This window comes from Sus scrofa, chromosome 3 (genome assembly GCF_000003025.6).
Source record: "Sus scrofa isolate TJ Tabasco breed Duroc chromosome 3, Sscrofa11.1, whole genome shotgun sequence".
Taxonomy (NCBI): Eukaryota; Metazoa; Chordata; class Mammalia; order Artiodactyla; family Suidae; genus Sus; species Sus scrofa.
The window spans coordinates 73455684-73471434 of NC_010445.4; the positions used below are offsets into that span (position 1 = coordinate 73455684).

The 15751-nt window shown below is 47.7% G+C and overlaps 1 protein-coding gene across 1 annotated transcript; it reads right to left on the reverse strand.

Moving 5' to 3' along the window:
• Positions 6118 to 12428, reverse strand: GKN3 (gastrokine 3). Its single transcript, NM_001172038.1, is given in 7 exon segments — positions 6118 to 6430; positions 7532 to 7673; positions 8818 to 8859; positions 8862 to 8924; positions 10746 to 10880; positions 11050 to 11103; positions 12363 to 12428. Coding segments are annotated over 7 exon segments (543 nt in total). The 5' UTR covers positions 12375 to 12428; the 3' UTR covers positions 6118 to 6335.

Sequence of the window (15751 nt, forward strand, 5' to 3'; positions counted from 1 at the left end):
GGCATACGGAGGTTCCCAGGCTAGAGGTCCAATCGGAGCTGTAGCCACTGGCCTACGCCAGAGCCACAGCAACACGGGATCCGAGCTGCGTCTGTGACCTACACCACAGCTCATGGCAACACCGGATCCTTAACCCACTGAGCAAGGCCAGGGATTGAACCCCCAACCTCATGGTTCCTAGTGGGATTCATTAACCACTGAGCCACGACGGGAACTCCCTGTCTGTGTATCTTTATCCATTCCATTTGTTCCATTGTGTATATATACATCTTATTTACCTATTCATCTATGGGTTGACACTTAGGTTGCTTCCATATCTTGGTTATGAAAATAAAGCTCCAATGAACATAAGGGTGCATAGAATTAGAAATAGTGTTTTTATTTCCTTTGGAAATGTATACGCAAGGGTGGAACTGCTGAATCATATGGTAGTTCTATTCTAGTTTTTTTCTATGAATAACCTCTATATCATTTTATGTAGTAGCTGTACTAATTTATATTCCCACCAACAATACCAAGGGCTCCTTTTTCTCCACATCCTTGACGATATTTGTTATTTGTGGTAATTTTTGTGATAGCCATGCTGACAGGTGTTAAGTGCTATCTCATTGTAATTTGCATTTCTCTGATAATTAGCATTGTTGAACAATTTTATTTTTCATCTGCTTCTTTATATGTTTGGTAGAATTCCCCTGGGAAGCTGTCCACATTTGGAATTTTGTTTCCTGGGAATTTTTAAAGTTACAGATTCCATCTCATTACTGGTGATTTGTCTGTGACCATGACGCTGATGTCAGGAGATGCACCTGCCATTCGGGGACCGCCAGGCAGCAGCCTTGGAGAGGAAATTTAAGGAAAAAAAGAGCTGGCATAGCTGATTACGTTCCTCAAAGTACAGCACTGGCTGGGATTTTCTTCCTCTGGAATCACATGATGTGGCTCAGCCCCTAGCTGCTTAAGTCACTGGGACTCTATTTTCTTTATCTGCAGCTAACAAGGATTCCTGGAGTTCCCTGGGGGTCTAGTGGTTAGGACGTAGTGCTTTCACTGCTGCAGCTGGTTTCAATCCCTGGTCTAGGAACTGAGATCCCACATCATGCTGCTGCAAGCCGTAGCCAAAATAATAAATAAATAAATAAATAAATAAATAAAGTTCCTTACAAATATACCTGAAGGAGGTAGAGAAATTAGTCCAATGGCACACCTATCCGAGGATCAGGGCCCATCCCAACACTAGTGCCTCAGTTTCCCTCACCCCTGTAATTCCTTTGGAAATTCCAGGCTTACCACATGTCCACACTCATGCTGTGGATGTGCCAGGCTATGTGCTGCTTCTAGAAGGACTGAGAGATACATGGTACTCAGAGCCCACCATCTCGCTCTGTCTGGCCTGTTCATCCTCTTAGCCCAGACACCAACCCCTGTAGCTCCCTCAGTACCAGGAGCAATGGGGGAGGTTGTACAAACTCTGATGGGAAGGGCTCAGGACACGTCTAAGAACTGAATCAAGTGCTTCTGAGGCTTGGAGTCCAGGAGTCTAGGCCATGGTAAGGTAGTAAGCCCCTTCCCTCAGCATCCTTTTAGCCCCTGCTGAAGGGTTCCTCGGCTGGAGTGTAGGTCCCTCTTGCTCATGCATGTGACCTTGTGAAGTGAGACCCTTGCTGTGTCTAACACATCCCACCTCTCAACTCGTCTAGAAATCAGTTCCTTTGACTCACTGAAAGGGCATGGCCTTAGGTTTGGCACCCCGTCCGTGGCTAACCATCCCATCCTCTTGTTAATTACCTCTGGGAACCTGGCTATTCTCCTGTGCGCCCTGACCTGATTGCTGTAATAGAGAGAATCCTGGGGCAGTCACCAGCTTCTTACAGTCTCAGGTTGGCCTCCAATCTATTGGTCCCACCAGGGCGTGTTTGATTTGCCAAGAGCTCCTCAGATCTCACTGCTGTCCCTTTCCACTTTCTTGGGGTGAGGGCTGGGGGGAGAGTATGGCCTGGGCGTGGCATGAAGGAATTCTCTGGGGTGTTGGGAATGTGGTCCCTCTTCTTCCAGGAAGCAGCACCAAAGGCTCATGCTGCAGGCCTACATGCCTGGAGCCAGCCCTATGTAGGATCGTATGCCCACCATCAGCTCCGGGGGGCGGGGCGGGGGGCGGCAGCACCCAGGTGAAAAGCATCCCCAGAATGAGCAAGACCAATGAAGACATTCCAAGGGAATAACTGCCAAGATAAAGCTTCAAGCATTGGGGGAGGGGGCTCTCTCCGCCCCAGGGAGATGGTGGCAGGAAGAGGAGAAGCAGTTAAGTTCTTGGCAGGATAAGGGTCCCCTGGGGAAGCTGAGATGGTGGAGTGGGCAGGGAGCCAGAGAACAAGCACCGGGCAGCTACAACCCCGGGGCTGGTGAGCCAGCCCACTCATACCCGCAGACCTGCTGCTGGCTACGGACCGCTCTGATGCCCATCACGCCTTCCCCTCTGGACTTCTGAGCTTCGGCTGCTCCTGAATTTCCCATCAGCTCTGGGCTCCACCTGATCCTTATAACATCCCTGCTATTTCTGGGAGATTTGACACCCCTGGCCCATCTACCACGCTTATCTCTACCTACTTCCATCCCTGTAGACACTCTGTCAGCCAGACTCCTTGCCTCTTGGAAACTCTAGGTTCAAGGCCCCCTGCCCTCCTATCCATTATCATTCTTGGCTGTCACTGGCTGGGCTGTAACAGTGCCTCAGGCAGAGAAGCAGGCACCACAGGAAGAGTTAAGAGCTTTTCAGGAGGGGTGGTGCTCGTGGAGGGAGCAGGACTCCCCCTCAGGGAGCGCTGTCCTTGGAGCATAGTTCTCTGAACCCGGAGGCAGGGAATTTGACCTCTTGCTTGGGCCTCCTCGCTGAAAAAAGCCTCTTGGGCAAGAGCGGAATTTTTACAAACATCTCAGAGATTTCTTGGAAGGACAGTCTTGTGCGGTTCCCAGCTGGGATTTAGACATGACCAAGGACCTCTGGTGATCCCTCCAGAGCATCTCTACAGGAAGATAAGGACAAAGCCGGGGGAGATGGAAAGCTCAGGACAGACACAGCTGGGACACAGTCTTACCCAACAACAAATCCTAGACGGGAGGGGCAATGACAAGCACACTGTGATGTGTCCTGTCGTGCTCAGATTTTCCTCCAGTCCAGCCTCCAGAGGGATCATGCTGGAGGCCTCAGGGGGTGGGTGAGGGCTGTGAGTAGAAACAACAGAAGCAGCACAAGAGAAAAGCCCTTTTCACTGCAATTTCTCTAAGACCCCAGGGCATATGTTGCAGCAATGTGAACACCACCAAAACATGGGGAGGGGGGGACAATTTTCCTATTTTGCAATGAGTCCAGAGGTTAAGTCCAATTTCCTCCCGAGGCTTCAGGATCAGTCTCAGAGATGGGGCAGCATGTATACCCCACAGAGGAGCAGCTACGGGTAGAGATGGCTCAGCTCAGGGTCCTGTGGGCTGTGGGTTCCCGGTCCCCTCCCTGCCCCCAGCTCTGAGAGGAAGCATCAGCAGCTGTGCCAAGAAAGGAAAAAAAAAAAAAAAAAGAGAGAGAGAGAGAGAGAAGAAGAGGAAAGAAAGAAGGAGAGATAGAGAAGGAAGCAAAGAAGGGAGGGAGAGAGCGAGGAGAGAAAGAAAGAAAAAGAAAAGAAAGAAGAAGGAAGAAAAAAGAAAGAAAGAAAGAAAAAGAAAAGAGAAGAGAAGAAAAGAAAAAAGAAAGGGAGAGAAAGAGAGAGAGAGGGAGGAAAGGAAGAAGGAAAGAGGATTTCCCTGCTTGGAAGATGAGTGTGCTAATTCTTAGTTTACTCCTAAGACCCTTCCAGAGACACTCAAAGATGATTGCAAAGGACTTAGCAAGAAGCTTGAGCTGTTCAATCGCAGAGGGAGGAAAGCATTTGTTATGATGTTAGTGTGATGGCGTTTGGGTCATGATGCAGGGCGCTGGTTTGAGATTCAAATATGGTAAATTTCACTAAGTGCTGAGTGGGATGACCTCTAAGGATAAACGTCATCAATAATCTGGTGCTAGAGACTGATGTTGTGTCCCCTTAGAATTCCTATCTTAAATGGGACTAGCCCCTTAGAAAAGAGGCCCTGGAGAGCTCCCTTGCCCCTTCCGCCATGTGAGGACAAGGCCGGAAGACACCCGTCCATGAATCAGGGAGTGGGCCCTCACCAGACACCAAATTTGTCGGTACCTTGATTTGGCCTTCCCGCCTCCAGAACTGTGAGAAATAAATGTTTGTCATTTATGAGTCACCCAATCTATGACCTTTTTGAATTTTGTCCCTCCCAGTCCCATATCCTAATGGATCTAAATCCTGTTGCATGCACAGGAGATTCTTTATAGGATACAGATTAAGTTTGTAACCTAAGGGACCAAAACTTAACTTTGACAAGCCCTGTAAAGTCTAGAGGACTGTGCTTGTGGCTTCTCAGAGCTATTACAGAGTGATTACAGCTGAGCTAATGACAGCCAAGAGTGATAATGGATAGGAGGGCAGGGGGCCTTGAACCTAGAATTTCCAAGAGGCAAGGAGTCTGGCTGACAGAGTGTCTACAGGGATGGAAGTAGGTAGAGATAAGCGTGGTAGATGGGCCAGGGGTGTCAAATCTCCCAGAAATAGCAGGGATGTTATAAGGATCAGGTGGAGCCCAGAGCTGATGGGAAATTCAGGAGCAGCCGAAGCTCAGAAGTCCAGAGGGGAAGGCATGATGGGCATCAGAGTGGTCAGTAGGCAGCAGTGCCCACACCAACACAGAGGGCATGGGAACAGGGGGTCCAGAAACTGTAACAGGATGTGGGCACATAGGACCAGAAGGGGACTGGTTCCTGAAATGGTTGGAGGCTGGATGTCAAGGTCAAGGCTGATACAGTTCAAGGAGGGACTGCCAGTCCTGGAGACTGATCGCTGGGCACTCATTGGGCCAGGCCTTGGGGGCCAGACTCTCCTATGTGGCCCTCTCGGGGCCTCTGGTTGACCAAGCCTGGACCTGTTACTTCTGATACTTCCACCCTGAGTGCACAGGACACGTAGTTCCATCTGCCTTATCTTTGACAAGCTACATGTGACCAAATCCATAGTTTCAGAGCTTCTGGCTGCCCCATCCATACCCTATTTAAGCCCAGTTAGAGGTTTATCTTGGACCTTTCCCATGCCATCCCTTTTCTGTTCCTGACTGTAGCCACATCACAGCAAGACTCCACGGAGCTTGCGCACCGCTTTTCAGCACCGCGGTGCTGAGATCAGCCCGAGCCCTCCCATTCCCTGCACATGCGCCATTCAGCACTTTCCATCCCACCCCGCCTGGGCTAGCGATGTTCTTTGCGCTGGTCCCTGTGGAGGCTCTCTGTTCCTCCCAGCTGTAGGAAGGGGCACTTAAGGAACGGGTGCAAAGAGACCGGGTCCCAGAGTTTCCGTAGTGGCTCAGTGGGTTAAGAACCAGATAGTCCCCATGAGGATGCGGGTTCCATCCCTGCCTCACTTAGTGGGTTAAGGATCCTGCTTTGCCCCAAGGTGTGCGGTAGGTCGCAGATGAAGCTGGATTTGGTGTTGCTGTGGCTGTGGTGTAAGCGGGCAGCTGCAGCTCTGATTGTACCCCTAGCCTGGGAACCTCCATATGCCCCAGGTGTGGCAGTAAAAAGAAAAAAAGAGGCCAGATCCCTTATTCATTTATAGCAGAGAGAAACCCCTGGGGGTTACCACAAAGGGGTTTAGACCAGTTCCAAAGAGAGGTCCAGGGAGGCTTCATTCCACCTGCTTGGATCTCTCGCAGACTTTCACCATGTAGACGGGGCCACAGTGGATAGCTTCCACAGAGTCTCAGCCTCGATTTACAGAAGGCAGAGATGGGACCTCAGACCTGAAAGCTTATGTCTGTGCTGTGGCTAATGTCTCTGTGTTATTTACTTATTTGTTTATGGCCCTAGTTCTCAAGACATTCTTCAAGGGATGCCCCAAAGAAAGGCCCCTGGAAATGAGACATGGTAGGAGAGGCGTGTCCTCCTTGGCACCGGGTTGGTGTCATATGCAGCGGACTGCATATCACAAGGATCCAGTGACTCAGAGCGCAGGCAGGGAGGGCTCATCTGCTGGACCAGGGAGGCAAGAAACTTTATTGCTCTAAGCCAGACGGAGGAGGTGTACCCAGCTTTTAGATTACAAAGTTGGATCTTGAGTGGAAAGAAAGAAGGTGGAGGCCTGAAATGAACAGCTTCCCTTTGGCAGAGAGGGGCTGGGTCCCTAAGCTCCAGGTTCAGGTCAGCGGCCCCATCCAGGCAGGTCCGCTCTCCACGTGGTGGACCCGGAGGTTCAGAGCCCAGGGATCTCCCCACAGATGGAGAGTCCCAGGAAGGAGAGAAGTTGGATTTCAGAGCAGGAATCCGGATCAATAGCCAGTGCAGTACCTTTCAGGAGAAAGACAAGCATTGTATTCAAAAGATCCCGTAATCTCTCTAAAACCTCAGATTAGAGTGGATAGATCGTGAGTTGCACCCAAGTTGGATGTGATGCTCAGGACAGCTCGATTGGCCAGAGACTTTGGAACAAATGGAAGTTCTCCAGGCCTGCAACCATTGGTCCCACATCCTATTATCTATTTCTTTATTTTTATTTTTGGCCATAGCTGTGGCATATGGAAGTTCCCAGGCTAGGGGTCAAATCAGAGCTGCTGCTGCCGGGCCTGCACCACAGCCATGGCAACAGCAAATCTAAGCCACATCTTCGACCTTCACCGAAACTTGCAGCAACACCAGATCCTCGACCCACTAGCGAGGCCAGGGATCGAACCCACATCCTCACAGACACTGTATCAGGTTCTTAACCCACTGAGCCACAATGGGAACTCCCCCTTTATCTATTTCTTTTATTGATCTTTAATCATTCTTTTTAACCATCCAGCCCTCAAGTTCACTTTGTTTTCCTGCTGGAAGTTCCTGTTATGAAGAAGGGTTAGTTAATTCGAAGATATAGGTGACAGGCAACAGCCCAGTTGGAAGTTGTTACTGATTCTATCTGGAACAATGGGCCGATTTTGAAATCTTATCTGGTAGCTTTTTAAGCTGGTCACCACTGATCACCCATCACATCCCCAGGAGGGGTGCCAGCCACTGAGATGTTCCTTTCCCAGTATCCCTAACCATTAGGATCCTGCCTTCCAGCATCTGAGAAGCCTGCTGGGAACCTCAAAGTGATGTGCCTCCCGTGCTGCTTGGGCGGGGTGGGGGTGGGGGATGAAGTGTCAGATCCCAATGGTGAAATCACTGTCCTCAGCCTTTCTGGGAAAGCTAAGTTAATTCTGCTTCGTGTTCCCAGTGAACCTTGGTGTCAGGAAGTCATCTCAGCCACCAGAGGGAAAGAAATACACCTGAGGCCTCATTATCTTTATAACCAGTAGCAAAAAAAAATAGAATAGACCAGCAACTGTCATTAGAATTTGCCAAGTACCTAAACATCATACTGCACCTTTTGCCTCAGCCATGGTCTTGGGTTTCTAGTTATTAACACACCTTCTTTTTGCTGCTGGGCAAAGTAGGTGGGCACGTCTCGGCACATGTCCTTGATGGGCACTCCGTACTGGGCTAAGTTCTTGACCCGGCTGGGTAAGACAGTGTAGGTCAGGCCCCGAGTGGATGGATAATGCTTTAAAGCCTGGAAAAGGAGGCATTTCAAAACTGTGAGACAACATATAGAGGTGGTGCAGCAAGGAGGAAGAGCTAAGAAACCTATCCCGGTGTATGGGGGCCATTCAATTTATACAGGTAGCCAAGAAACCAAATTTGCTTTCATCTCTGGCAGCAATCTCCTCTCTGACCACAAGGTGGCGACTTTACTCCAGAAAAACCTACGCGTGTGTCTGCGTCCCTGGGACTCTGCCCCTTTTACCTTTAAATTCTCAACTCTTCCAGCATCCAGTGCTTTTCTGATCTCTAATGATAATATAGAATAGATTTTAACTTATGCTTCATTTATCTTATGTTTTTACTTGTTATGAATCAGATGAGTGGAGTACTTTCAACCTCTAAAATTTTTTTGATAAATCGTTTTATTTATCAAATTCTTGTTTTTCCAAGAATCAGCCACCCTCCTGCCACAAACTTTAATGTTGCTCAGATGTGCTAGGCATGTTATTAATTTATTTGACAACCCTTGTCATTTAAGCAGCTGAGAGTTTCAGCAATAATGGGCTCATTTTCAACAGAAGATAAATATGTGTGTACATGTTTAAAGGGTGTGCAAGTTAGGAGAGAAGGTATGCGGATAAAACTACTCTATTAGTTCACACTAATATTCATATTCAACTATTTATATGCACTAACAGGTGGCTCACACCCTTTCGGAATACATCAAAATTATATAATTGCATGGAATTTTCACTGGTCCATTTACATTCATATGATGTGACTTTAGTGGGCTACACACTGGACTTGGGGTCCTTCGCATGACGATGGACTTTCGTGGGCATAAAGAATAAGCCTGGGGAGTTCCCACCGTGACTCAGCCGTAATTAACCCGACTAGGATCCATGAAGACGCGGGTTGATCCCTGGCCTCGCTCAGTGGTTTAAGGATCCGTGTTGCTGTGAGCTGTGGTGTAGGTCGCAGACACAGCTCCAATTCAACCCCTTACCTGGGAACCTCCATATGCTGTGGGTGCAGCCCTAAAAAGACAAAAAGAAGAAGAAGAAGCCTGAATTGAATTCTCTCCATCTGTACAGCCTGGTCCTAGGAGGTCAGGATACAGAGCTGGAAAGCAGCAAACTAGGAGGGGGCCACAGGGAGCTGGTTTCACTTACCTGGTGGTCCAGGGCCTTACTGATGTCATCCAGAGTTGGGAAACAGCTTTATCCATCTTGGTCAGAACACAGGCCATCTTGCTAAACAGTTTAGCAGCCAAGAGGCCCTTAAAGCAACACAGCAGAATCATGTCATTCATTCAGTCACAATCTAGGGGACCCCTCCTTGCCATCAGTGTGGGCACATAGCTGTTCTTCAGGGTGTGATGTGGAGCCTCCTGGTAGAGCGTGGCTCTGGGCACCAGAGCAAAGCACCGCAGCAGGATGGGCAATGCATACAGGGCCCCCTGTCCCCGAGGGCCCATGGCAGGCCCGTGGGAGGAATCCCCGGGCACTCTGCACACCATTCACAGACTGGTGGGACCTGGAGAGGCAGGGCGTTGGCCCCAGTAACAAAGCTGAATTTAAGGGCCTGTTCATGGTCTGCTACCACCTCCTTTGCTCCCAGCTTCCCCATCTGTAAAGCAAAAATCTTAGGCCCTCTCCCTCGGGGTTGTCATGGAGATGAGAAGATGAGACAAGATGTGGCATCAGCATGTGAGTTAGAGTGTTCTCCAGATGTGCAGCGTGAGGAGGAGCCCGAGTCAGACCTCTAGGCTCACATCTTAGCCCTGGGTCTGCCACTGACCCCACTTACATGGCCCTGGGCCTGTCCTTGGGCCTCTCTGGGCTTTAGTGAAGAGCAGAGATTCTCCAGCCCACCCCCGTTCCCCAGCCAGAGTAATTTTGACTTCCATTCCATAGAGTGGAATTTTATGGAATGGATTGTTGGATGGAAAGTCTCTATGGCTTAAAACAGAGTTGGAAATCCCTGGACTGTGTGCCTTTGGGGAGCACTCGGGAGATGTGTCCTTAAGGACATCAGCAGCAGGTCAGATCAAGAGTGAGGGAGACGGTGTTTGGGGAGCAGAGCAGGGGAGGTCCAGGCAGGAGCAGAGAGAAAACCTGTGTTTAAGGGTCTGTCCCAAGAAGTCCAAGGTGGAGCTAGGATGGGGCCTTCCATACAGCAAGGGCAGGATGGCAGAGGGCCTGCAGGGCCAGAGGAAGGGGTATGGGCTTTCCCTTCATTTAATCCTCCCAGAGTCCTTTTGGGTAGAACAGGCAACCACCAAGGCTGTCATTTTTTTTCTTTTCTTTTCTTTCTTTTTTTTTTTTTGGCTGCACCCGTGGCAGGTGGTATTTCCCAGGCCAGGGATGGAACCTGCGCCACAGCCATGACAACACCAGATCCTTAACAGCTAGGCCACCAGGGAACTCGTGATGCTGCTTTGCTGATGAGGAAGCTGAGGCATGCCAAGGCTGAGTGATGTCTCTGTGGCTACAGAGCTGCTTTTCTCTCAGGGAGCCAGGCCAAGGACACAGGCAGTAACTCCCCAGTTCAGCCTCTTTCCATGAGGTCATTCCCACCATACCCAACCATGTGGGCAAGGGAGGTGAAAATTTTCTAAAAGTGAAAATTAATTATTATTATGAATTATTTATATTATATATAATACATTATTAAATTAATTATTCTTCTGCCTTGGAAATAAACCGATTACAATCTACGATCAAGACGCAAGAACCTCTATAGCCCCTGCCAGTTATAGGAAATAAGGGTCCTTGAAAAGGATCTCTTATTTCAGAGGCCTCTGGGAGCCCTGAGAAATCACCCAGCACAACCTTGCAAAGGGGTGCGGGTTCTCTAGAGACCGCAGAAGTTCCTCCTAGGGTTGCTGGCTGAAAAGGAAGTCACCGCAACTGCAGGAAGGCGGGTCCCTTACCTAGAGAGATACATTCCCTCAAGAGCCTACACCCAGAGAAGGCCCATGTACACAGGGTCCCCTTCCCACCCCCCACCCCGCCACCCCTGGACAAGCACAAGGGCGAAATCTGGAAGCAGGCAAGGCTTTCTTTGGCATGTGTGAGGAAGGCGTTCCCCATCTTACGTTCTCGTAGTCCAAGATTCCATCCCATTCACTCAAAACATTGTTGTCTCGGATGCTGATCATACTTCCAAGGGCATTGACGCGGATGCTCTGGCTCCCGACAGAGCCCTCCTGGGGATGGCCGTCCCCGGGGTTCTGGAGAAGAGCAAGCAACAGGGAGGCAGCTGAAAGTCCAGAGTTCCCGCCTCGCCCGTCTTGCGGGCTTAAAGGGAGACATTTGCAGGAGGCCACCCCGGCTTGTGATCTTTGAAATCCTTCTGCTAAAGGGAGACCGGGCGGGTTGGAGACTGTCCACCTCACTTACCATCAGGGCCAGCGATGGAGCGAGGATGAAGAGCACAAAGACGGAAGACGCCATCTGCAATGCAAACACCTCTCAGGGCTCCCTTAGCCTCAGATGAGCCCGGAGGACCCCTGGGGCTGGAGCCTTCTGAGAAGATCTACATCTTTCATGGTGTCAAGTGTCACTTGCCCCAGAGGCCCCAAATGTGTCACCATACTGGTTGATGTGGGACCCACTGGCCACTCAAGAAGCAAAGCTTTGCTGTCCACTCAAGGAGACCTTTGTTTTGTGCGGCATCACTGGGCTGTCAATCACTGGGCTGAATATTAGGCAACCTGACCACCACTTGATCTGCCCATAGTGCAGGACCATTTCTGGTCAAACTGGAAAACAAGTGCTAATTCCGGTCCACAGTCCTGCCTTTCTGTACTTCCCTCTTTCCTCCCAACCAGTGGAGACCCTCTCCCACCTGGTCACCTGTTCAGTCTGATATCCGCCTGCTTTCCTTTCCCCTAGAGTCCTCCCTGGCCCCGGCCTGAGCATAACAGACCACTTATTTACTCTTTATCCTGAAGTAGATTTTCCTCAAGTGTTATGAGTTTTCGAGACATTCGCAGGGGTCTGCCTTACCTGCTGAAGGCATTTCAGGCATCAGGGAGTAAGGGAAGGAGCATTAGAGGGGCAGGAACAGGCTGGGATAAGAGCAGTGAACCTTACCCTACACCCCATAGTTCATTTTCCTGTCTACCTAAGGCTCATTCAGCTCCAGTGCACTTAACAACATAAGCTGAGAACAGCAAGGCACCCCCTTCCTCCCCGTCCCCACCATACTAGGCAATATTCCACATGCAGTGACACCTTGAAAATGAGAGGCATCATCAAAGAAAAAGAAAGCAACTGCTCTCTGAACAATAACCATAGTGCAACCAGGTTAACAGGGAGAAACAGGAGGTGCAGATAACAAAGGCATTTTACCGAACTATTCGGAGAGTGGGTGCCATATATTAAATACCTCTGCAACTTTCCTTCCCTGGAAATTGGTAAATTAAATAAATCTAGGAAAAGAAGACCCCGCAATACAATGATCTACCGAACCCCCAAAGAGTCTTAACCTTTTAAGAAATTAGTTATCAGCTCTTTGGGGAAAACCCACCCTTCTAATGTTTCAAAACAGAGAGGCTTCCCCAAAGGGAGGTTATGGGCCAAATGAATATTTGGAAATTCCATTTAGGAATAATTTGAAGAATCCATGGTGGGGGAGGGAGAAGTACCCCCGGACTATTCTGGCTCAGAAAACATATTGTCTATATTCAAAAATCAGAAAATATACTTACAAGGTATTTCATATTGCCTCTTTCTCAGACTCTAGGCAACTGCATGCAAGAAAGAATTTCCATGTCTCATTTATTTTCTAAGTTCGGTTTATATAGTCTTGAACCTTTCAGCTATTACCATGATAAAGGATTTGGGGGAAATAACCACATTCTGGATATCATCCAGGGGGGAAAATGGCAAGTTTATGTAATCACAGTTATCACTTTTCTTTAATTACTGGTAAATATTTTCCCTTTACCCAGATACCTCCACTGGTTCCAGGGAAAACGTGGCAAATGAACCAGGCTTTGTGGGCTGGCATATGCCCACGACATTCATAGCTAAAGTAAGCCTTGCAAACAGTTGATCTCACCAAATTGTCCTGCTACAAAATCAATGAGTTCACTGTTTCTACCTATCAGTTCCAGAAAATTCTTTACTCACAAGGGAGGTGGTTTGAGACAAGCCTTTTGAAGCCAAAGTAGATGGATTATTAATACAAGATTAGATTGGTAAGCAGTCAGGCCAGCTTGTCATCCATACTCTGAATCATACGGCCTGTCCTGCAATGCCCTCTGCCTACCCAGGCTGACCTAATTTAACTCTTCAAACATCCACCTCTGCTTGACTCTCCTGATAGTCTGATATTTTGCTTCCACTCTACAGGTTGTCTCTCTCCTCCCAGCTTTCACTTCAGGATGCTTTTTTCCATGAAGGACCACTGCTTGAACAGCTCTGGAACTCCTGAAACAATAGGGGACACATTTCTACGACCAGTCCCTACTAACTCAAGCTTTTTCATACACTTTTTTTTCCTCAAGCCCTTGACTAGTCATGACCCAACTACCTGGACCAAATTCCAAAAGTTCTATAATCAAATGGATATTTCTTCTGGGAGAAGGTGAAGTGTATGGATGAGGTTGGGCTCTGGAATGGTCAAGGTGAGAAGACAGATGGCTCAGGCCTTCTGGTGCTTACTATAAATTGGCAAAGGGAATGTGAAATTGGTGGGCCTTGGGTCTATCAGGTCACCCAGAGCTCAGATAATATCACATTCAAATCTCTGTTGCTGTCAGTACTTTGTTTTTTGTTTTTGTTTTTTTGTTTTAGGGCTGCATCTGTAGCATATGGAAGTCCCCAGGCTAGGGTTTGAATCTGAGCTGCAGCTGTGACCGTGGCTTGTGGCAATGTTGGATCTTTAACCCACTGAGCAAGGCCAGGGATTGAACCTGCATCCCATGAATATTATGTTGGGTTCTTTACCTGCTGAGCCACAATGGGAACTTTACTGTCAGTATGCTGAAAACACCATGCACAGAGCACATCCTTAGTAGTTATTAATGAATAAGCAAAATGTATGAAAAGGGAGTTCCCGTCGTGGCGCAGTGGTTAATGAATCCGACTAGGAACCATGAGGTTGCGGGTTCGGTCCCTGCCCTTGCACAGTGGGTTAACGATCCGGCGTTGCCGTGAGCTGTGGTGTAGGTTGCAGACGCGGCTCCGATCCCGCGTTGCTGTGGCTCTGGTGTAGGCCGGTGGCTACAGCTCCGATTCAACCCCTAGCCTGGGAACCTCCATATGCCGCAGGAGCGGCCCAAGAAATAGCAACAACAACAACAACAAAAGACAAAAAGACAAAAAAAAAAAAAAAAAGTATAAAAAAAAAAGACTTTCATTTGTGTGCATGTGGATATCCATTTTTTCCCAACACCCTTTATTGAAGAAATTTTCCTTTTCCTATGGTGTGTTCTTGGTACCCTTGTCAAAAATTTGTTGACTGTACATGTATAGGTCATGTCTGTTCTCTCAATCCTGTTCCTCTGATCTATGTGCCTGTTTTTATGCCAGTATCATACTATTTTGATTACTATAGCTTTGTAATATACTTCGAAACCAGAAAGTGTAATGTTTTCAGCTTTGTTCTTCTTTCTCAGGATGGTTCTGCCTTTTGGGGACCAAAGACTCAAGTGTAAGACATGAAACTCTAAAACTCCTAGAAGAAAACATAGGGGACGAGATCCCTGATTTTGGTTTTGGCAATGATTTCTTGGCTACCACACCCAAAACACAGGCAAAAGAGCTAAAATAAACAAGTGGGACTATACAAAACTAAAGATTTCTGACAGCAAAAGAAACAATCCATAAGTTTTAAAGATAACCTACAGAATGGGAGAAAATATTTGCAAATGATATGTATGATAAGGAGTTATTTTTCAAAATACATAAAGAACTTATACAACCCAATAGCCAAAAAAGAAATAATTCAGTTAAAAATGGGCCAAGGGCCCGAATAGACATTTTCTCAAAGAAGACAGACAAAATGGCCAATAGGTATATGAAAACATGCTCACCATCACAAATCATCAGGGAAATGCAAACTAAAACCACAGTGAGGTATCACCTCATACCTGTTAAAATAGCTATTATCAAAGAGAAAAGAGATGGAAGTTTAGCTGTGGTGCAATGGGATTGGCAGCATCTCTGGAACACTGGGATGTAGGTTCAGTCCCCGGCCTGGCATAATGGCACAGTGGGTTAAGGATCCAGCACAGGTCACAACTGCGGCTCAGATCTTATCCCTGGCCTGGGATCTCCATATGCCAACAGGGCCACCAAAAAAGAAAAGAAAAAAGACAAGAGATAACAAATGTTGGCAAAGATGTGGAGAAAAGAGAGCCCTCGTGGTAGGAATGTAAATTGGTATAGCCTATGGAAAACAGCATGATGGCCACTGAAAAAAACTAAAAATGTGATGGAACTAGCATGTGATCCATCAGTCCTACTCCTGGGTATATATCCAAAGGGATTGAAATTAGATTCTTGAAGAGATATCTGCACACCCACGTTCGTTGTATCATTATTCATGATAGACAAGATACGGAAACAACCTAAGTGCCATTTGACTGATGAATGAATAAGAAAAAAAATTTATATCACATACATATTCATATATGTATGAATATTATTCATCCATTAATAATACTGATATGTAAGTTTGATACTAAATAACTAACAACTGCATATTCAAATCCACACTTACTTCTACAGGGGCCAAGAGCCATGTGCAGAAAAATCAATATATTCAAACCATGGAGTCTCCTTAAGGAGTGGGTTTTGGCCAAAAGAAAGTTTGGAACGAATTTCTTTTTTGCCGTACTTTCTCTCTTCTGTCTTCCAGTCCATTCTACACCTAGTCCTGCTATTTCACTTTGCCAGAGTCGTCTGAGGATGTCCATGATTTGGCCGCTACTAAACTTTGCAGCCCTGTCTTCCGCTTATTTCCAGCCTATGCCAAGATACTGCCCAAAGGTGGCTTCCACTTTTCCCCACATGGAGCCATGCTTTCCTCACTCCAGTCCCTGGTTCAGGCCAGGAGATGCCTTACCCTACCTCTTCTTCTTAACCCTTC